The following is a 22,131-nucleotide window of genomic DNA, read 5'->3' on the forward strand; positions in this document are numbered from 1 at the left end:
TATGTTATTTATGGCCCTACAATCCGAACACATTCGCCATGTGCCATCCTTTTTTGGCACTAAGATGATAGGCATAGCAAAAGGACTCATGCTATCTTGCACCCACCCTTTCTCAATCAAAGCCTCAACTTGTTGGCGAATTTCCTTGGTTTCACTTGGATTGGTCCTATATGCTGGAAGATTTGGTAAAGAAGAGCCCGGTATCAAATCAATTTGGTGCTCAATCCCTCTCAAAGGTGGAAGTCCATTTGGAGGATCTTGAAACACATCTTGGAACTCTTCTACCAAATTTTCCAAGCAATGAGAACGATCAACAAGTGATTCTACTCTAAGAGTTCTAGGGATGGCTAAAAAAAGAGGATGATGAGCCACTATTTCCCTTTCAATTTCACGCCTAGACACAAGGAGTGTAGGCTTAGAACTCTTATCTTTTTTATCTTTTTCACTCTCCCTCTTTTTCTTCATGATAACTTGGTCCTCATGGACTTCTCTTGGAGAGAGAGATTTTAAAGTAACCTTGTGACCATGGAATTCAAAAGATAGTTTGTTGGTAAAGCCATCATGTAAAACTTTTCTATCAAATTGCCAAGGCCTTCCGAAAAGAACATGAGTGGCTTCCATGGGCACAACATCACATAATACCTCATCTTTGTATTTTCCAATGGAGAAATGGACGAGGACTTGTTTATTAACAATTATTTCTCCTACTTCACTAAGCCATTGTAATTTGTAGGGCTTTGTATGAGAGATAGTAGGCAATCCAAGCTTATCTACTACTCTTGTACTAGCCACATTTGCACAACTACCCCCATCCACTATCAAGGAACAAATGTTGTTTTGAATAAGACATCTTGTATGGAAAATATTTTCCCTTTGACTTTCATCAAAAGGTTGTGAAACTTGTCCAAGAAGTCTTCTCACAACTAACAAGTCCCCTTCAAGTGGACATTCACTCTCTTCCTCACTAGATGCATGAGAATGCAATGAATGCTTAGGAGAATCCGAATCATGCTCACTAACTACAATGCCCTCATGCATGTACATACTTCATTTGGAAGGACAATTTGCAGCAATATGACCATAACCCGTACATTTAAAGTATTTAGTATTGGATGTTCTAGTGGGAGACTTAGGTCTAGAAGTTGATGGCTTTGATTCCTTGGGTTTGAAAGAAGAATCTTTGGAAGGATGTTTAGAAAAAGAAGTTTTGTTTCTCCAAGACTTGGAGTAGTATCCATCATTGGAAGCATTTTTAAAAGAGTTTTTCTTAGCAAGTTGGGCTTCCACCTTCATTGCAAGATGAACTAAAGAGCCCAATGATGAATACTCTTGTAACTCAACAATGTCTTGAATATCCTTCCTAAGACCACTCACAAACCTAGCAACCATGGCTTCTTCACTTTCTTCTAATTCAATTTTAAGCACAAGCGTCTCAAGCTCCTTATAATATTCATCCACATTTAGCGTGCCTTGTTGAAACCGTTGGAGTCTCAACATGAGGTCTTTCCTAAAATGTGGGGGCACAAACCTAGCGCGCATGTGATCCTTTAAAGAGTTCCAAGAGTCCACGGGAGGACCCTTGTGATAGATAATGTCCTTTACAATTCCATGCCACCATTTCATGGCATAATCACTAAACTCTAGGGTGGCTAGCTTGAGCTTATGCTCATTGTACCGCCCTGGTGGTCGGGAGTGATGGCGTGGCATCCTGCTACAGTATAGGCGTGTTGGCAAGGCGCCAGGTTGGCAAAAGCGAAGGAAGTCGGGGGGCTCGTGTAGTCGCCAGTTGTTATATTGGCGTGTTCCGATTTCCAGCTTATCAGAATCGGCGATCAGCAGGTTAAAGATGAAGTCGCCAGATATAGATTCAGGCGACCTAGTCATTGGAGATCGCCAGAGCAAGCACATCGCCAAAGTTGAAGGAGAAGCAGACTATGAAGGCGGCCGGCGAGACCACAGGGAAGGTGTATGAAGGCCCCTAACTCGCCAGTTCCAGTAGAGATCGCACTCCCAAGTTAGGTATGCACTGGGCAGTACCATGCATAAGTAACTCAGCCAAAATGAGAGTAGAAGCAGCGCCAAGTCAAGGAGGCTCCAGATGATGGCACGTGTACGACTGGATGCGAGCCACGTGTCCAGGTCTGTAACTGCCAGGAGAGAGAAAACAACCAGGTATATAAGAGTTCTCAACCAACTTTTTGAGGTACGCACGTTCAGATTATACTCTTTACGCTTGCGAGTGATAGAGCTTACTGTGAGAGAGGATTTGCACGGTTCTTGTTCTCTTAGTATTTGGTGATACTGTCACTGACTTTGGCGTTGGAGTGCGATCGGCCGCAGCGGCGCCGCTCTGTTTCTTTGCAGGTTCTTGAGGTGGATCACGAAGAGGAACGGAGGTTCGAAGCGGTGCACACGTCGATCCTTTGACGAGGCAGTTTCCAGCGTTCTGGTCAACAGGCAGGATCATCAGGCGCCCACCTTGGGGCCGTGTAAAACTTGCTCCCATCCACAGCGTGAGTTCTTGGAAGTTTCCGAAGTTTTCTGCGTGGTTGTGTGCTGGTGCAACCATCGCTCGCTGTTTGCTTGAGTTTCGTTCGGTGAGTTCGCGTTTTATACCGTTCGTTTGGCTTTTCGATCGGTGGAGTGAGGTTTCCTGCTGTTTACACGTAATCTGTTTGGTGGAAGTTCGAGTTCTTTCGCTCGTTTGGTTGTCCGCGGGGAAGCGTTGGTTTCTGGTGAAGTTGTGGTTTTCTTTGAAGGCTTACGGTGTTCTTGAGTTTTCTTGCGCAGTTCCGCGCTGTTTTCTCCGATTGATCGCTGATTCGATCGTGGTTGAAGTGTCGTTCGCTGCTTTCTGAGATTCGCTGAGTTCATGAGAAAAATGAGAAGCAATCGTTCAAGTCCAGTTGCGCCCGTTGCTGACGAAGGCGCCGCCGCCATGACCATGGCGCAGATGGCAGAGATGATGCGTTCGTTGCAGGCAACTGTGGAAGCCTCACGCGTAGAGCAGGCGAGAATGCATGAGGACCTGGTCGCCTCTCGCGCCAGGAACGAGGAGCTCAGCAAGGTGACTGAGGAGCTGCGTCAAGCTCTTCAGCAGCAGCAAGGGCGTTCTTCTGCTGAAGAGGTGGCGCCGTCGACGCCACCTCGTGTTTTCCCAATGCCTTTTGTTCAGGCGATTACTGACACGCCTATTCCCACGAGCGTGGTTCCGGTCAAGGCTGTCTTTACCGGCGTGGAGGATCCAGAGGCTCATCTAACCACGTTCCATACGCAGATGATGCTGTCGGGAGGGTCAGACGCCGTCTACTGCAAGATGTTCGTGAGTACGCTCCAGGGAACGGCGATGGAGTGGTTTGTGAGCCTGCCTAACGGCCACATAACCAATTTTCAACAGTTCTCGAAGATCTTTGTTGAGCAGTACATCGTGAATAAGGCACCACCCAGGGTGTCTTATGATCTGTTTGATATAAGGCAGTACCAGGGAGAGTCCCTCAGAGACTACCTGAATCGCTTTGGGGCGCAGATGGTCAGATCGCCGGCCAAGGATGAAGAAATGCTGGTCTATGCATTCAAGAAGGGCGTGCAGCCAGGACCATTCTGCGAGGCCTTGATCAGGGCTCACCCCGCGACGTTTGCTGAAGTCAGGCGACTTGCGGTGGCTCACATCGCCGACGAGAGTGAAGTCGCCGAGAAGAGAGGCAGCGTGGCTCCCGCCAGGCCACGCACCCAGACCAGGATCCAGCCGCAGAGGGTGCTGGAAACAGCGGCGGCGGCCAGGAAAGACCAAAGGACTCGCCATCCTTACGACAGGAGGAACAAGGGGAGGAGCTAGGGGCGCCAGCAACCAGCACGCCGGGAATACAATCGCCCGCCTAAGCACAAGTTTGTCATGGGACTAGCGGATCTGATCGCCATTCCTAACATATCTGCTAGGTTGAAAGCGCCTGAGAAGGTGGGCGACAAGGTGCTGGGGTCAAAGCCACATGCCTGGTGCGAGTTTCATCAAGGCTTTGGCAACACTTTGGACTCGTGTTTGTCTTTGGGATATCAGCTCGACGATCTGGTTAAGAGCGGGTTCCTAAATGACTATCTGCTGGACAGGAGGACGGGGGGAGCGTCGAGTTCCCAGCCAGCAGGTGGAGAAGCCCAGCAACACGAGATGCCTATCCACGGGGAGATCCACACCATTGCAGGGGGTTTCTCAGGTGGTGGATGCACCGCATCGCAGAGGAAGAAGTACGCGCGATCGGTGATGACAGTGGATATGTTTGAAGATCACTCGCCGGAAGTGAACATTACGTTCACCAAGCAGGATCTTCGGGACATTGTGCCTCATGACAATGATCCCATAGTCATTTCGTTGGTTACGACAGGAAGGAAGGTGCACAGAGTTCTGGTGGACCAAGGGAGCTCGGCAGACGTGATGTTCTGGCCGACTTTCACATAGCTGGAGTTGCCCCTTGACCAGCTAAGGCCCTATGGAGGGTGTCTATATGGGTTCGCTGGCGACCAGGTGGAGGTCAGGGGGTACATTGAGCTGAGAACCACGTTTACATATGAGGCTGGGTCGAGGACGAAGAAAATCAAGTACCTCATTGTGAACGCTCCTTCAACATACAACATCCTGTTGGGAAGGCCCACGCTTAACAGGATAGGCGCAATCCCGTCGACCCGGCACATGAAGGTAAAGTTGCCGTCTATGGAGGGGGTGGTGATCACGATCAAGTCTGATCAGAAAGAAGCAAAAAAGTGCTATGAGAATAGCCTGAAAAACAAGAGGTCGGTGAGTTATGTAACAACCACCCCACCTCCCGGTGTGAAGCCTAGATCGACGGTAACAGAGGAGGCCGCCGGAAGAGATGTGGAGATGGTGGACGCTGAGCTGGGGGAGAAGAATGCTGGTCTGGAGGAGGAAGAGGAGCGGAATCGCCCTGAGGAAGCGAGGGAGCAGGGAATCGCCAGGGCGGTAATCGCCAGAGAATCCAGGCCAAAACCTGTCGAGCAGTGGCTCGAAAAGGAGATCGGGGGAAAGATCTTCAAGCTGGGAAGATCTCTGGAGGTCGAGCTCCAGGACCAGATCGCCAAGGTGATTGAGCGGCATCTGGACGCGTTTGCATGGTCCGCTTCGGACATGCCCGGGATTGATCCCGACTTCTTGTGTCATCATCTGGCGATGGACAACTTGGTGAAACCAGTGCGACAAAGGAGAAGAAAGTTCAACGAGGAGAGGAGGCAGGCGATCAGGGACGAAACACAGAAACTCCTCGCCGCAGGCCACATCAGGGAAGTCCAGTACCCTGAATGGTTGGCAAATGTCGTGCTGGTGAAGAAGAGTAACGGGAAATGGCGCATGTGCGTCGATTTCACCGACCTGAACAAAGCTTGCCCAAAGGATTCATATCCTTTACCAAGCATAGATGCCCTGGTCGATAGTGCTGCAGGGTGTAAGTTGCTAAGTTTCCTGGATGCCTTCTCAGGATATAATCAGATCAAGATGCATCCCATGGATGAAGAGAAGACAGCCTTCATGACGGAGAGATCGTGCTATTGCTATAAGGTGATGCCGTTTGGGCTGAAGAACGCGGGGGCCACGTACCAGAGGCTGATGGATCGAGTACTTGCACCACTGCTGGGAAGGAACGTGCAAGCTTACGTCGATGACATGGTCGTGACCTCGCAGGAAAAAAGCAAGCACGTTGCAGACTTGGAAGAATTATTCACGACGATCGCCAAGTTCAAGTTAAAGCTCAATCCGGAGAAATGCATTTTCGGCGTGGAGGCTGGAAAGTTTTTGGGTTTCCTCTTGACTGAAAGAGGAATAGAAGCCAACCCAGACAAGTGCGCCGCCATCTTGGCGATTTGGAGCCCAGCTACGGTGAAAGAAGTCCAGCAGCTAACAGGTCGGATGGCAGCCCTATCTCGCTTCGTGTCAGCTAGCGGAGAAAAGGGGCATCCCTATTTTCAATGTCTGCGGCGCAATAATAAGTTTGTTTGGACGAAAGAGTGCGAGGAAGCTTTCGTCAAACTGAAGGAGTATCTGGCGAGCCCGCCGGTTCTGTGTAAACCGCTGGTGGGAATCCCTCTCAGGTTGTATTTTGCTGTAACTGAGAGGGCGGTAAGTGCGGTGCTCGCCCAGGATCAAGATCAGGCTCAGAAGCCTATCTATTTTGTGAGCAAGGTGTTGCAGGGCCCCGAAACGAGATATCAGGCCCTGAAGAAGGCTGCGCTAGCTGTGGTATTTTCGGCGAGGAGGTTGCGCCACTACTTCCATAGTTTCACCATACTGGTGATGACCGATCTGCCCATCCAGAAGGTCTTGAAGAAGCCTGACGTTGCGGGAAGGATGGTGAAGTGGGCCGTAGAGTTGTCAGAGTTTGATATCAAATATGAGCCCCGAGGCCCGATTAAGGGGCAAATCTTTGCAGATTTCGTGGTCGAGCTCTCATCTGAGGCAACGCGAGTTGAAGGGGACGATTTCCGTTGGGTACTTTCAGTGGATGGATCGTCGAACCAGCAGGGCAGCGGTGCTGGAGTCATATTGGAGGGACCCAACGGCGTGCTGATCGAACAATCTTTGAGATTTGCCTTCAAGGCCAGTAACAATCAAGCAGAGTATGAGGCGCTGATCGCCGGAATTTTGCTGGCCAAGGAGATGGGAGCTAGGGTGCTGATGGCTAAGAGTGACTCGCTGCTGGTCACGGGGCAAGTAACAGGCGAGTTCCAGGCTAAAGATCCACAAATGGCGGCTTACTTGGCGTATGTGCAGGAATTGAAGAGTTCCTTTGCCTTCTTTGAAGTAGTACATGTGCCCAGAGAGCAGAATGCCCGAGCTGACTTGCTTGCTAAGCTCGCCAGCTCAGGCAAGGGGGGTAGGCAGAGGACGGTGATTCAAGAAACTCTGAAGACGCCAAGGGCATTTGTAGCAGATCACCTGGTCCTTAAGATAAGCAAGTCGACGGAGAAAGCAGCGAGAAGCCATAAGTCCTTGACGCAAGAAACTCTGAGATCGCCGAGAATTAGAGCATGTCGAGGAGAGAAGGTGAATGTGATGCAGGTTTGCGCCACCCATGAGCCAGACACTTGGATAACACAGTACAAGAGGTGCCTGGCAGATGGCCTCCTCCCACTGGATCCGACAGAAGCTAGGAAGGTAAAGAAAAATTCCAGCAAGTACACATTGATTGATGGCGATCTGTACAGGTTTGGGTTCACTCACCCACTCCTGGAATGCGTACACGGCGAGAAGTGCACGAGGATCATGGCAGAGCTCCACGAGGGTATATGCGGAAGCCACGTTGGGGGTCGAGCTCTGGCCGCGAGGACTCTCCGTGCAGGCTACTACTGGCCATCGATGAGAGAAGATTGCAAGAAGTATGCCCAGTACTGCAAACAATGCCAACAGCACGCCGATTGGCACAAGGCACCTCCCGAGGATTTGAAGTCGATCTATAGCCCTTGGCCGTTTCATACTTGGGGAATCGACATCCTGGGACCTTTCCCGCTGGCGATCAGGCAGATGAAGTACTTGGTGGTGGCGATTGAGTATTTCACCAAGTGGATTGAAGCAGAACAAGTGGCCCAGATCACCGCACACAAGATCGAAGGTTTCGTGTGGAAAAACATCGTGTGCCGGTTTGGAGTGCCTAAACGCCTAGTGTCGGATAATGGGACGCAGTTTGCAAGCCACCTGTTGAAGAAGCTTTGTGAAGGGGTGGGAATTCAACAAGTGTTTGCATCCGTCGAGCACCCTCAGACAAATGGCCAGGTGGAGTCAGCTAATCGGGTGTTGTTGAGAGGTTTGAAGAGAAGGCTTGAGAAAGCCAAGGGAAGTTGGGCTGAGGAGGTACCCCGTATAGTCTGGGCGTACCACACCACCGAGCAGTCAGGAACCCATGAGACCCCGTTCAGCTTGGTCTATAGGTGTGATGCCATGATTCCAGTAGAGATCCAGGAGAGCTCGCCGAGATTCCAGAACTTCGTAGAGGAAGACTCGAATGAAGAGAGAAGGCTGAACCTGGATCTACTGGATGAGGTCAGGGAAGAGGCGAGACTGAAGGCTGAGGCCGTGAAGAGAAGGGTTGAACGAAGATACAACTCGAAGGTGATGCCAAGGCAGTTTAGAGAAGGCGACTTGGTGATGAGGAAGGCCCACCAGTACGAGATGGAGAATAAACTGTCACCCAAGTGGACTGGACCATTCAGAATAACCGAGGCGCTCGGGAACGGCGCCTACCGCTTAGAGACGCTGAAAGGAGGGGTGATTCCTCGCACTTGGAACGCCACACACCTGAAGTTGTACTATAGTTAAGATCTTTGTAAGTAAAGACAAACACAAAGTTATATTACAATGTCTCTGATGAAACAGTTTGAAGGGGGCACTCTTTTTTCCCTAAGGAGGGTTTTTAATGAGGCCACCCAATAAAAGAAGAGTTTTCGAAGTATAAGGCGTTTTCTGGTTGCATGTTTGCTGTTTTCCAAAAGTTTTGAAGAAAGACCTTGTCACTTGTAAGTGATTTAAGGCAAGAAAAGATATATCGCATGCTTTCCAGTAAAAGTTTTAAGTCCTCATCGTTTTTCGGCGATTGGAGGCATCAGTTAAAGTTTTTAAGTCCTCATCGTTTTTCGGCGATTGGAGGCACCAATTAAAGTTTTTAAGTCCTCATCGTTTTTCGGCGATTGGAGGCACCAGTTAAAGTTTTTAAGTCCTCATCGTTTTTCGGCGATTGGAGGCACCAGTTAAAGTTTTTAAGTCCTCATCGTTTTTCGGCGATCGGAGGCACCAGTTAAAAACCTCCTCGCCGTCGAGCGAGTGCATGCGAGAAAGAGAAAAAGCCCTCCGTGTTTCTGGGGGCGAGAAGATGTAACCCCTGGGGCAATGTAGAGGCAAGTTAAAGACCTCCTCGCCGTCGAGCGAGTGCAGGTGAGAAAGAGAAAAAGTCCTCCGTGTTTCTGGGGGCGAGAAGATGTAACCCCTGGGCAATGTAGAGGCAAGTTAAAGACCTCCTCGCCGTCGAGCGAGTGCAGGCGAGAAAGAGAAAAAGTCCTCCGTGTTTTTGGGGGCGAGAAGATGTAACCCCTGGGGCAATGTAGAGGCAAGTTAAAGACCTTCTCGCCGATAAGCGAGTTCAGGCAAGTTAAAGACCTTCTCGCCGATGAGCGAGTTCAGGCAAGTTAAAGACCTTCTCGCCGATGAGCGAGTTCAGGCAAGTTAAAGACCTTCTCGCCGATGAGCGAGTTCAGGCGAGTTAAAGACCTTCTCGCCGATGAGCGAGTTCAGGCGAGTTAAAGACCTTCTCGCTTACATGCGAGCTTAGGCAAGATAAAATCCTTCTCGTCTCGAACGAGTTCAGGTATGGTGCAGAGGGTGGAAGAAGTTTGGAAGGTGGCTAAGGTAGGTTCGAAGAGAACACCTAGTCACCCGGTCTTTCGTTCTGAAGTTTAAGGAGGTAAAGAAGGATCCCAAAAGGCATTTCTACCCCCAGATAAAGAAACTATTGCCAAAGCATGAGGCCAGAAAGAAGCTGATATTACCAAGAGTTCTTGGCGATCGGGAAGAGTTCAAACAGCGGCGAGAAGGTTGAAAGACCTGTTTGATAAGGCAGGTCGAGTGGGACGGTGTTTTGAGCCAATAACTGAGTTACAGTTCGTTGCTTGAGGGATATTCTTACGATAAGGTTAGTTGCCTTAAGAGTACAAGTTGGTTAAAGTGATTATTGCTTAAATTTGAAGTGGTTCGAAGCAGTTAAGTCAAAAGTCGTGTTTGCAAAATCATTAAGTTAAATCCGATAAAGTTAAACATGCAAAGAAGGTTAAAGCGCTTAAAGAAGTCAGGAGAGGGAATGCCCAAACTTTGTCATTAAGATAAGTATCTGTTAAAGGCACATATACACGAGTTTATTACAGAATAATACAAGGGAAAACACGAAGGTAGTAGATGAAGAAGAGTTGATTAGTCTTCAGCAGGAACGACTTTTCCATCTACTACTTCATTGTTCAACGACACCATGCTGAGATCCAGTTCGGGGAATAGGCAAGCAAATTGTTCCCGCGCAGCTTCGAATCCAGCAGCCAGAATCTGAGCAGAGTTTAGCTTGAGTTCTTCAATTTGCCCCTGAAGTTCCTCAATCCGCTTCTTGAGGTCTTCAGTTTGCTCTTTCAGCTCTTTATTCTGTTGCTCCAGCTCTTCAACCTGTTTTTTAAGTTGTTCGTTGGTCTCTTGAGCCTGGAGAAGGTCTTCAGTAACCTTCTTGGATTCCGATTGTGCTTGGGCCAACTCAGCAGCCACCTTTCCCTTTTCTTTGTTGGCTTCGACGAGATCAGCCATGGCGTCGTCCCTCGCCTTTTCCACTTGCCCAAGTAATTTCTCTCGGTCGATCGACCTCAGCTCCAATTTTTGCACCTTAGCGGCGTCAGCTTTCATGAGAGCCTCCAGGTCAACCGCCCTGGCGCGAAGAGGCACGATCTTGCTCTCCAATTCGACCTTCTCTTGGGCAAGTTGATGCACCTTGTGGCGAAGGTCAGTGGCCTCCTTGCGCGCCAGCCTGAGCTCGGTGTTCATTGCATCCTCCACTCGGGAGTGTTCGATTTCTGCGAGCGTCAGGCTGAAAGACAACTTCTCCACCTCGACCCTCATGGTGCTGTTTTCGGTTTTGAGGTTGAAGAGGTCGTCTTGGAGCCTCCTGGTTGAGCCCTCCACAGCCCTGGTTATGATCGCCGGGATATCCTCTGCTATGGTCTTCAGCTTGGCAGTTAGAGGCTCCCACATCCTTGTGACCTCCAAAGGGAGGTTTGCTGCTTGGAGAGGCACCAAGTGGGCTTGTTGTGGGTTCTCGTCGCCACCTTCCTTAGCAGGTTCTTCAGTAGTTGCTTCCTGACGTGGCGACGGAATCGGGGATTCGGTGATCAGAATCGGAGAGGTATGAGCAACCTCATCCCCGATTGGAGCATCTTCTGCAGCTGAGGCATTTGAAGGGGGACCCCCTCCAGCTGACACATATGGTGTGGAGGCGCTTGGGGGGTCCTCCAGGAAGTTTGGCTCTTGGGCCTCAGCTGTAGGTGGCGCAGTGGCCAGTGGGACCGCTTGGACTGGAGAGGCAGGAGCCTGTGGGGGTGGCGATGATGGAGGAGGAGCAGGCGTCGACGGAGGTGTTGAGGTTGGAAGAGGGGGTGGAGCAGGCGGTGAGGAAGGTGCCACCCTCTTCCTCTTTGAGACCAAACCGTCTTCGGTGGCCTCATCATCTTCTTCCTCTTCCTCATGGATCACCTGAGGAGCTTTCCTTTTAGGTCTCTTGAGGACCATTTTCTTGCGTTGGGCGGGTTCCTTGGGTGGTGATCGCCCTTGGGCAATGGCTGTCTCCACCACCGAGTTGGGCACCGTTTGAGAACCTGCCGCCAACCCGTGGTTTCGGGCGAGCGCCTTCAGTTCGGCGAGCATGCTTTTGCCCAACATGTTGTCTGCATGGAACGAAAGTGCATGGGTTAACTCAAAGAAAAAAATAAGTGCCTAAGGTAATAAACAGCAAAGCAGATGATATGTGCAGGAAAGGTAAAACCAAAGTCTTGCGCATAACGCACAAGACGCCCAAAAACAGCTAAACAGAAGCAGTATCAAAACAATAGTTTAAATGTCCTAACCTATTCGAATTTCTAGCTAATCTTCATAGAATTCGAAGCATATCAAGGTGGTGGTAAGGAATGTTATATTGGCGTCCGACACCTTTTTCCAGAAGAGACAGAGGTCTCTGTCCAATGCTCCCATGCTGTCACGACTTCTGGGCCTCCTGAAGCAGCTCTTGGACTCTTTCTTCCCCTTGTCCACCCAGTACAAGGGGAAGCCATCGAGAAGGGAGGCGTCCTTGTCGTTCGCACGCACTTGGACGAACTTCCCCTTCCAGTCCTTGTAAGATTGCTGGAAGATAGCAAAGATGGACCTCCCAGCAATCGCGTTCAAACTGACCCACAGGCGGTCTCCGGGGTGCTTGGCTTCGAAGAGGAATAAGAACACGTCCACCGACGCGGGCAACCCCAGGTGGTCGCACATCACTTGAAAAGCTCGAACAAACGCCCAGCTGTTGGGGTGAAGCTGGGCGGCGGCAATGTTGAGCTCGGTTAGGAGTTCCCTCTCGAATCGGGTGAAAGGGAACCTGAGCTTCACCTTCTTGAATAAAGTCGTATAGACAAAGCAGAAGGGCCCGTCGGCGCTTACTTTGTCATCAGCACAAACAGGCAGATCGGGGGGGCAAGGCAGCACCATCATCTTCTCGTCGTGCTCCTTGTGAAACGATTGATGAATCTCGTCCCCCTTAGTCAGCCGCAAAACTGCTCCCGCAGTGTTCACAGAGGATGTCTCCCTCAGAAGGGTCGAGTTGGCCCAGGGATACAAGGTTTTGAAGTCTGGCAGGGGAACGGGGGCTCCTCCAGCGATAGGTGGAGTCGCCTAGGCCAGGACAGGTTGGGAAGACACAGGCCTCTCAGCCTGCGAAGATGAAGCGCCACGAACTTGTGGTGGGTCGTGTGCTTGTGAAGGAAGGTTTCGTGATGAAGGAGGAGGATTCGGGGTAATCTTTGTGCGAGTCATGGTAGCAGCTGCAAAGGAAGAAGAAAGGAAAAATGATCAGGGGGTTACAGAGGCTGACTCGATCATAGAAGGAAGGTGAAAAACAAACGAATGTAGGTTCGTTGCGACGATTGACGAAGCCCTAAGTTACGCAGAAGGATAAATGGAAAAACAACCCACAGCGTATGCACCAGGCAGTTACAGGATGATGCGAATCGGTTAAAATGCAAGGAAAACCAGCAGAAGAAGGAAAGTAGGTACCTTTTTATGATCAGGAAGACGATGAAGGTTGATGGTGATTCAGAATGCGGGAGAGCGCTGAGAGTTCGTCGCAGAAGAAAGTTGGAGCGTTCGTGAATGCGAGGGAAAGTGATGGAACAGTGCTGAGTGAAAATGGGTTTAAGGGTTTTTTCGAAATGGGTTTAGGAAGCGCAAACGGCAACTGAAGAGAGCCGTTGATGAAGCCACGTGTCGAGCGATGAGTGAGGGGTTTGGTGGAGCGTCAGAGCAGCAGAAGGTACAACCGCTTGGAATTCTGCGTCAGTGCCACGTAGATCGGTGTTGACGTGGCTCTTTCAGTCTTTTCGCTAGACAAGTCTTCGCTTAAGACTGGGGGGCTTGTGTACCGCCCTGGTGGTCGGGAGTGATGACGTGGCATCCTGCTACAGTATAGGCGTGTTGGCAAGGCGCCAGGTTGGCAAAAGGGAAGGAAGTCGGGGGGCTCGTGTAGTCGCCAGTTGTTATATTGGCGTGTTCCGATTTCCAGCTTATCAGAATCGGCGATCAGCAGGTTAAAGATGAAGTCGCCAGATATAGATTCAGGCGACCTAGTCATTGGAGATCGCCAGAGCAAGCACATTGCCAAAGTTGAAGGAGAAGCAGACTATGAAGGCGGCCGGCGAGACCACAGGGAAGGTGTATGAAGGCCCCTAACTCGCCAGTTCCAGTAGAGATCGCACTCCCAAGTTAGCTATGCACTGGGCAGTACCATGCATAAGTAACTCAGCCAAAATGAGAGTAGAAGCAGCGCCAAGTCAAGGAGGCTCCAGATGATGGCACGTGTACGACTGGATGCGAGCCACGTGTCCAGATCTGTAACTGCCAGGAGAGAGAAAACAACCAGGTATATAAGAGTTCTCAACCAACTTTCTGAGGTACGCACGTTCAGATTATACTCTTTACGCTTGCGAGTGATAGAGCTTACTGTGAGAGAGGATTTGCACGGTTCTTGTTCTCTCAGTATTTGGTGATACTGTCACTGACTTGGGCGTTGGAGTGCGATCGGCCGCAGCGGCGCCGCTCTGTTTCTTTGCAGGTTCTTGAGGTGGATCACGAAGAGGAACGGAGGTTCGAAGCGGTGCACACGTCGATCCTTTGACGAGGCAGTTTCCAGCGTTCTGGTCAACAGGCAGGATCACTCATCTTGGATCTCATGGATCTCAAAAATTTGTTCACACTTAGCCTCCCAATCTAAATATACATTTGGATCACTAGAACCATTAAAACAAGGTAACTTGACCGAAGGAAGCTTGGACTTTGCATCATGATAGAAGCCATTGCCGTAGTGAATTCTTTCCCCTTGGTGATGATGTCTTTGTCCATGGACTTGGGGTGGAGGTCTCCTTCTCCTATGCTCATCTTCACGGCCAACATCATTTGAAGAAGCTCTTGAAGATGGTCTATGAGAATGATGTCCATCATGGATAGAAGGAGATGGTCTAGCTTGTTGGACCTCCATCTTTTGCATTTTCTCCTCCAACCGTCTAATTGTTCTTTGAGCTTCATGTAATTCACCAATAATTGAAGCTTTGGAAGGAGAATTCTGCTTGTAGGATGCATCACTTGAAAATCCAGCCATTTGTAATTAAAAACAGCAAACACATAAAACAGCAAACAAGTTAAAAAAATTAGCAAAAACAGTGAGCTTTGCAATTGAAACTGCCGAAGTGAAATGAGGTAGAAAAAGAGGTCACTCTCAAAGAAATAATGTTCTTGCACCAATCTGATCTTGAGGCCTTGGAATCCTCAAATGAAAGATGTCAAAGCAAGCACACCAATCTCAAAAGCAACCACCACAAAACCAATGAAACAATAAAGACAAACAAGAAAAGGTATAAGCAAAGAAAGGTAATTGCAAAAGGAAAACTATATGTGAGACAAACTCAAAGAGTAAGAATGAAAGACAATCAAGAAAATAAAGAACTTAATGAGAAAAGTAGGCACACAAAAGAATACTTAAGGGAAAGTTCTAGAGTAGATGAAGAAAACAAAAAAAATTAGCTACTGGAATTTTATTTTTTTTTAAAAAGGCAAACTGTGCTTGATATTCACTGATTTAACTGGAATGATGTAGAGAGAACTGGATTATGAAATTTAAACCACGGAAACTTCAAGATGTTAACTCAATAATGGCACTGGAATCAATTAAAAACAGTAAGCCAATTGAGAGAAATAAATTTTTCAAAATCGCTGCCAGATTACCGTATTTTTTTCGGCAGAATTGTACACTTTTTTTATTTAATTTATCATTTTTTGTGTACTTCGTATTTTTGAATGATTATTTTTTCTATTCTTTTCTAACACTTTGAATATCTCAAATCCAGAATTTCAGAATTTTCCAGTAAGTAAATCAATTGCAATAAGGAAAAAACAGTAAGCACTTTTTTTCAGAAACAGAGGAATCCTAATAGGAATAAAAAAACAGGATGATGAACTAGCAAAGACATAATAGAAAATGATCTATTGGAACTTGTATAGGTCTAGAATACAAGTATGAACTCAATTCTAAAAAGAAAATGCACAAAGGATCAACATCAATTCAGAAAATTATATGACACCAAAGCAAGAAACAATCAAAGCAATAAAAGTACTACTAGAAGTAATGACAATTATGGAATAACATGACCAAGACAAAACTTGACATGATTACAAAATTAAAAGACACATCACAAATTTTAACAAGTGAAAGGAAGCTTAAGGTAAACTCTAGGAAGGATAATGCCATTCCAAAAGAGCACCCATACTCATAAGAATTATGAGTGCCATAAACCTTTTCACAAGCACTTGGTGTAAAAGAAAAACAGCAAGAATACTCAAGTAAAATTCTAAAACAGAAACTTAAATGGCAAGAAATTAAAAGAGCTCTTGAAATAAAAGTGCACACAACTCAACAATTAAACAAGAAGAACCTAAGACTCATGATACCACATGATGTGATTCCACTAGCCATATAGAGAAAGGTTCTTGACCTTCTTAGGAATCACCTTGAGTTGGACATTATAGAGGCACTTTTCTTAGAGTTGGATCATTGTTCTAAGACAAGAACTCACCAAAAACTAGTACCAAATCCCAAACTCATTTGGATGAACCAATTGTAGTCAAATTGAACCGAACAAATGAGCAAGAAAAGCAAAGGAACAAGATGAATGGACAGAAATTATAAAACTGTCGAACCAAAAAATCATAAAAAACAACAAGAACACCAAACCAAAACTCAAGAACACAAGCTAACAAAAACAATAGAAAGAGGAAAAAGGAAGGAGAGAAGAATTGCTCATGAAGATGGAAGGATGTTGGATGATCTCGCCACTAGAAGTGTGGAATGCTCCTAGATAAGAGTGCTGTCGCCACTTGAGGACTCCATGGATCCATCAAGATAAGACTAGAGAAGAAGGCTCAAAAGCTCTCCAATGATCACTCAAAATTTGAGTAGAGTTTTCTTAGATTAATTCCAATCTGAATTTTACAAAGAGAGCACCTCTATTTATAGCCTAAGGTGCTGAAAAAGCAAGCTAAACATTTCAAAAATTCCCTCCTAAAACTAGCTAAAACCGGCGCCTAAACCATGCATGAGGAAGGTGTAACTCTTTCCTTCACTTTGGCACCTCCTATTCTACTCCTACACCTATCTACTAATACACCCCCCTCCTAAAGCTCCTAACTAAAGCCTAAAAGATGCTAAAACAAAAGAGGTTTCTAATGTTTCCCTCTAAGCACCTTCAACTAAAGAAATTACAAAAAGAGAAAATAAATGTCCTCTAGCTCCCAAAGCTTCGAACATGCTTCTTGTAATCCTTTGAGGTGGACTTTGACCTCCATGGGCGTCCTCATTTGTGCCTCCACCTTTTCTTGATCTTGTTGATTGGCCTCCATGTCCTCTTGAGCTTGATCTCCATCACTTGGAGTACGTGCAGGACCTGAGAAGATCTTTCGCTTCATTTGAAGTGGTGCACGTGCCAAGAGAACAAAAAGCCCGAGCTGACTTGCTAGCCAAGCACGCCAGTTCGAGCAAGGGGGGTAGGCAGAGGACTGTCATTCAAGAAACTTTGAAAGCGCCTCGAGCATTCGTGGCAGACCACCAAGTTCTCCATGTCTGCAGATCAATAGGAAGACCGGCGAGAAGTCATAGATCCCTAACGCAGGAAACTCTGAGGGCGCCGAGGGTCAGAGCGCGCCCAGCAGAAGAAGGGGCAAGATCGATGCAGATTTGCGCTGTCCACGAGCCAGACACGTGGATAACGCCTTACCAACGTTATTTAGCGGATGGTGTGCTTCCAGTTGACTCAATTGAGGCCAGAAAGATAAAGAAGAGCTCCAGCAAGTTTACCCTTGTTGACGGCGAGCTGTACAGGTTTGGATTCACACACCCCATTCTTGTATGCATACACGGAGAGAAGTGCACGAGGATTATGGCTGAGCTCCACGAGGGAATTTGCGGGAGCCACATTGGAGGTCGATCGCTGGCGACAAGGACTATCCGTGCAGGCTATTACTGGCCCACGATGAGAGAAGATTGTAAGAGATACGGCCAGCGTTGCAAGCAATGCCAGCAGCACGCTGATTGGCACAAGGCACCCCCAGAAGAGCTGAAGTCGATTTACAGCCCCTGGCCGTTCCATACTTGGGGAATTGACATTCTGGGACCCTTCCCACTGGCGATCAGGCAGATGAAGTACTTGGTGGTGGCGATCGAATACTTCACCAAGTGGATCGAAGCGGAGCCAGTGGCCCAGATCACCGCACACAAGATCGAGAACTTTGTATGGAAGAACATAGTGTGCCGGTTTGGTGTGCCTAAACGCTTGGTGTCAGACAACGGGACGCAGTTTGCAAGTCACCTCTTGAAAAAGCTGTGCGAAGAGGTGGGGATACAACAGGTGTTTGCATCTGTCGAACACCCACAGACGAATGGCCAAGTGGAGTCTGCCAATCGGGTGTTGTTGAGAGGTTTAAAGAGAAGATTGGAGAAAGCTAAGGGATCGTGAGCTGAAGAGGTACTCCGCATAGTTTGGGCATACCATACAACTGAGCAGTCAGGAACCCACAAGACCCCCTTTAGTTTGGTTTATGGATGTGATGCGATGATTCCAGTCGAAATCCAGGAAAGCTCGCCGAGATTCCAAAACTTCGTGGCGGAAGACTCGAACGAAGAAAGAAGAATGAATCTGGATTTGCTGGATGAGGTCAGGGAGGAGGCGAGAGTGAAAGCCGAAGCGGTAAAGAGAAGAGTTGAGCGAAGGTACAACTCTAAGGTGACGTCAAGGCAGTTTAGGAGCGGCGATCTGGTGATGAGGAAGGCCCATCAGTATGAGATGCAGAATAAGTTATCGCCCAAGTGGACGGGACCGTTCAGAATAACCGAGGCGCTCGGGAACGGCGCCTACCGCTTGGAGACATTAGAAGGAGGGGCGATTCCCCGCACTTGGAACGCAACACATCTCAAGTCGTATTACAGTTAAAGCCTTGTAAGTAAAGACGAATAGGATGAGATTCGAATAGTTTCTCTTAAAACAATTTCAAGGGGGCACTCTTTTTTCCCTGAGGAGGGTTTTTAATGAGGCCACCCAATAAAGAAGAGTTTTCCAAAGTTTAAAGCTTCTATGTTTGCATGCTTATGGCTTCGAAAGTTTTAGGAAAAAGGCCTTATTACTCGTATGTGATCTAGGGCAACAGTAAAATCGTATTGCATGCTTTCAGTTAAAAGTTTTAAAGTCCCCGTCGCTTTTCGGCGATCGGCGGCACAGTTAAGGTTTTAAAGTCCTCATCGTCTCTCAGCGATCGGAGGCACCAGCAATGATTAAAAGACCTCTCTGCACCAGCAGATAGAGGCAAGATTAAAAGTCCTCAGTGCGTCCAGGGAAGAGGAGATGTAACCCCTGGGCAAAGTAGAGGCACCAGATAAAGTCCTCCTCGACTTTGAGCGAGTGCAGGCGAGATCAGATGAAAAGACCTCTCTGCACCAGCAGACAGAGGCAAGATTAAAAGTCCTCAGTGCATCCAGGGAAGAGGAGATGTAAACCCTGGGCAAAGTAGAGGCACCAAATAAAGTCCTTCTCACCGTTGAGCGAGTTCAGGCAAAATGAGCTGAAAGGTCAGGGCTGTTTGTGACCTTAAATGGTGAGAAGGGAAGGAAAATGCCTTTCCCCCTTTAAGTGAAATAGCAACGATTGACCCAGTAAGACCAGATCATTGTTCTGAAACTCAGGGAGGTAGAGAAGGATCCAAAAGGCGCCTCTATCCCCAGATGAGGGAACGATGATCAGGTCAAGGAAAAGAAGAAAGGTAACATCGCCAGAGCCTTATGGCGTGAAAGATGAGGCAGTAAAAGGGTTGTGCGGCGAGTACCAGATCAGAAGAGTTCCAGGCGATGACAGAAGTAGAGAGGATTTCACTTGGCAGATCAGGTAAACTGTATTTTGATACTAGTTTGAGTAAAAACCTGCTGCCTAGTAAGTGATTTTATGTTAGGGTTTGTTGCCTTAAGTTCACAAGTTTTGTTGAACGTCATCGCCGAAGAATGGATGGTTGCTCAAGTTTACTTTGAGTTAACAGTTTGCCAAGTTTAAGGTTAAACAACTTGCTCGAGTTAAAAGCAGTGCATGGAGGGTCAAGTTCAAGTATCGCTGAGTTCACGCAGTTGAGCAAGTTTCGCCAAACAAGGTATCACCTCTGACGATCGATGCCCTCTATGCACTTAGCGCTAGAGCGAAAGGCAAGCAAAGTGAAGTAAAAAGAACGATGACTGATGAGTTGTTGGGTGGGTACGTTGCTTGAAGAACGATGACTGATGAGTTGTTGGGTGGGTACGTTGCTTGAAGAACGATGACTGATCAGTCTTGCCTTGACGGAGGAAACTTTTCCAAACAAATTCCTACGCAACAAGCTGGCAGACAGGCTACGCCTTGTCAGTCATCCAGTACAAACCAGTGCACAAGGGCTGTTAAGGACGAAGCTAAGGGAGTTGTTAGTCGCGATCAAAGTAGAGGCCAAGGTCAAAGGAGGCAGATCGCGCTAGGCCTAAGCTGGTTAACATTTAGTCATGTGCAAAGGGAAAGACAAAGCTTATGGAAGTGCGGAGAAAGAGATATGCGACTTAAACTAGTATATATTAAGCGATAAAGTTTATACAAATTCAAGTACAACAAATTATGCAGAAGTGTGAAATTACAAAGAAAAAAAGAGAAAAAGAGCTCAAGGAGGAGGGGTGAGTTTTCCATCTACCACTTCGTGATAAATGCTGAACTGCGAGAGGTCCAAATCTGGGAGAACGCATCGGATCTTCTCGAGCGCCAGCTCGAATCCGTCAGTAAGGGCGTCAGCACCCACATTCATAAGATCGGCGTTCTCAGCCTCTAATTTTTGCTTTGAGGCCTCCGCAGCATTTTTCTCGGTGGTAAGGGCAGCAAGGGAAGAGGCAGCTTCTTCTAATTGGCCCTTTGCTTCAGACAGTTTCCCCACCACCTTCTCAAGTTTCTTCTCCCCAGTAGCGGCCGCTTCCCTGGTGGACTCGAGCTCCCCCACTAGTTGTGAGTTCAGTTGGCGTAGGGAGGAGGTCTCGGCCCGCAGTTGCACTACCTCGCAGTCCAGAGAATTGACGGCTTGCCCCATCAAGATCTCAGTCTTGATGGTTTCCTGGACCTGCGCTAGGTACTCTCCCCTGGCTTTTTCCACCATGCCCCTCATCAGATCTACGGACCCTTGGGCAGCTTCGAAGTCACTTTGCAGTGACTCCTTGTCATGCTCAAGCTCCTTTACCCTCTTCTCCAGGGCTATTTGCTTGCGGTGCTGGGTGGAAAATTCCAAGGAAAGCACAATCTGCTTCGCTAGGTGCATGTCCACCTCCTCCCCGGTCTACTCGATAAGCTCCCGGCTGCGAATGAGCTGTCCAACCAGAGTAATGACTCGGCTGAAGTTCTCATTACTTGTTCCAGAGCCGCTTTGTCGAGAGCTGGTCCCACCACCTTCAGCAGTAGCAGCGGAGGTTGGCAGTGGTGGTGGTGACACGAGAGGTCCCGGGAGATCCCCTGAGCGAGCGGAATCACCCCCAGCAGGTGGAGTGGATTGACCAAGTGGTTGGCCTGCTGGGGGAGGAGATGGCGATCGAGGAGTGGGGGATGGCAGTTGTTTGGGGGAGAGAGAGCATGTTGGCACTGAGGCAGGTTAAGTAGAGAGGGGCGAGGGTGAACCTTCCTCTATCTCCACTACCTCAATCTCCCCAAGATGAAGAGATGAAGCCCCCCCAACCGCTGGAAGTGTCCTCTTGCGGTGTATGAGAGGAGAGCCAGAGCTCTCCTCTTCGGTTGAGGGAGCAGGAGCAGCAGCAGCAGCAGCAGATGAAGGAAAGGCCTTCACCAGCTTCCTTCTTTTCCTTCCTGGCTCGGGGCCTTCAGCTGGCGCGACCGAGAGAGGAGGGGCTGCAATATGATCGGTGGTGGAAGAAGAGGAGCCAGTCCCTTTGGCCCCCCGGAGTTTGGCAAGCTCCAGCAAAGCTTTCCTCCTATCCTTCCCTGACATCGTATCTATATCGAAGGGAAAAAGAAGAGTTAGAAGGCCTAGTTATGCAAGTAAGTCAAAATGTATGCAAGCATGCATGAGAATGTGCAAGTATCCTAAGAGGTGGAAGAAGAAGAGCTACCTATGTATTTTTTCAGAGCCAAGACATCAAACTCATGTTTGATGTGGAGTGCAGAGTTGTCCTTGGCCCCCAGGAACAGCCCACATAGCTCGCACTCGTAGGGGGCCATGGCTTCGAGATCCCGGGGTTTCTTGAACTCAACCACAGGAACCCAGTAAAGGGGGTACCCCTCGAGCAATGATGGACTTTGTGGGGTGGCAGATATCATGTAGAACCTGCCTTTCCAATCTTTGAAGGATTGCTGATACAGGCCCAAGAGCACCCGTCCAGCAACCCCGTTCAGACTAACCCAGGACCTGTCCCCAGGGTTCTTCGCCTCGAAGAAGTAGAGGAACACGTCCACGAAGGCGTTGTGCCCGAAGTAATTGCAGAGAATTTCAAATGCCCGGATGAAAGCCCAGGCATTTGGATGGAGTTGACAGGGTGCGACGTTCCGCTCCATCATCAACTCCTTCTCGAAAAGGGTGAAGGGCAGGCGTAGCTTCAACCTTTTGAAAATGGCAGAGTAGACGAAGACGAAGGGCACCCCATTGGTGGCCCTATCGTCCGCGCAGATGGGCATCCCTCGAGGAGGAATGCAGACACGGATGTTGAAGTCGTTCTCCCGATCAATGGCACAAGAGGGCTCATCCGGGTCGCTGCTCAGGGGGGATTTTAG

The 22,131-nt window shown here is 48.5% G+C and overlaps 1 protein-coding gene across 1 annotated transcript in view; it reads right to left on the minus strand.

The window, feature by feature from the left end:
- Positions 1-20,671, minus strand: part of LOC137817345 (uncharacterized) — a 58,931-nt gene extending 38,260 nt beyond the window's left edge. The window contains exon 1 of the mRNA XM_068620631.1: positions 20,161-20,671. Within this exon, the coding sequence (XP_068476732.1) occupies positions 20,161-20,671 (511 nt within the window). The remainder of the gene's footprint in view (positions 1-20,160) is intronic.
- Positions 20,672-22,131: the final 1,460 nt, after the last annotated feature.

Source organism: Phaseolus vulgaris, unplaced genomic scaffold, assembly GCF_000499845.2.
Source record: "Phaseolus vulgaris cultivar G19833 unplaced genomic scaffold, P. vulgaris v2.0 scaffold_32, whole genome shotgun sequence".
Lineage (NCBI taxonomy): Eukaryota > Viridiplantae > Streptophyta > Magnoliopsida > Fabales > Fabaceae > Phaseolus > Phaseolus vulgaris.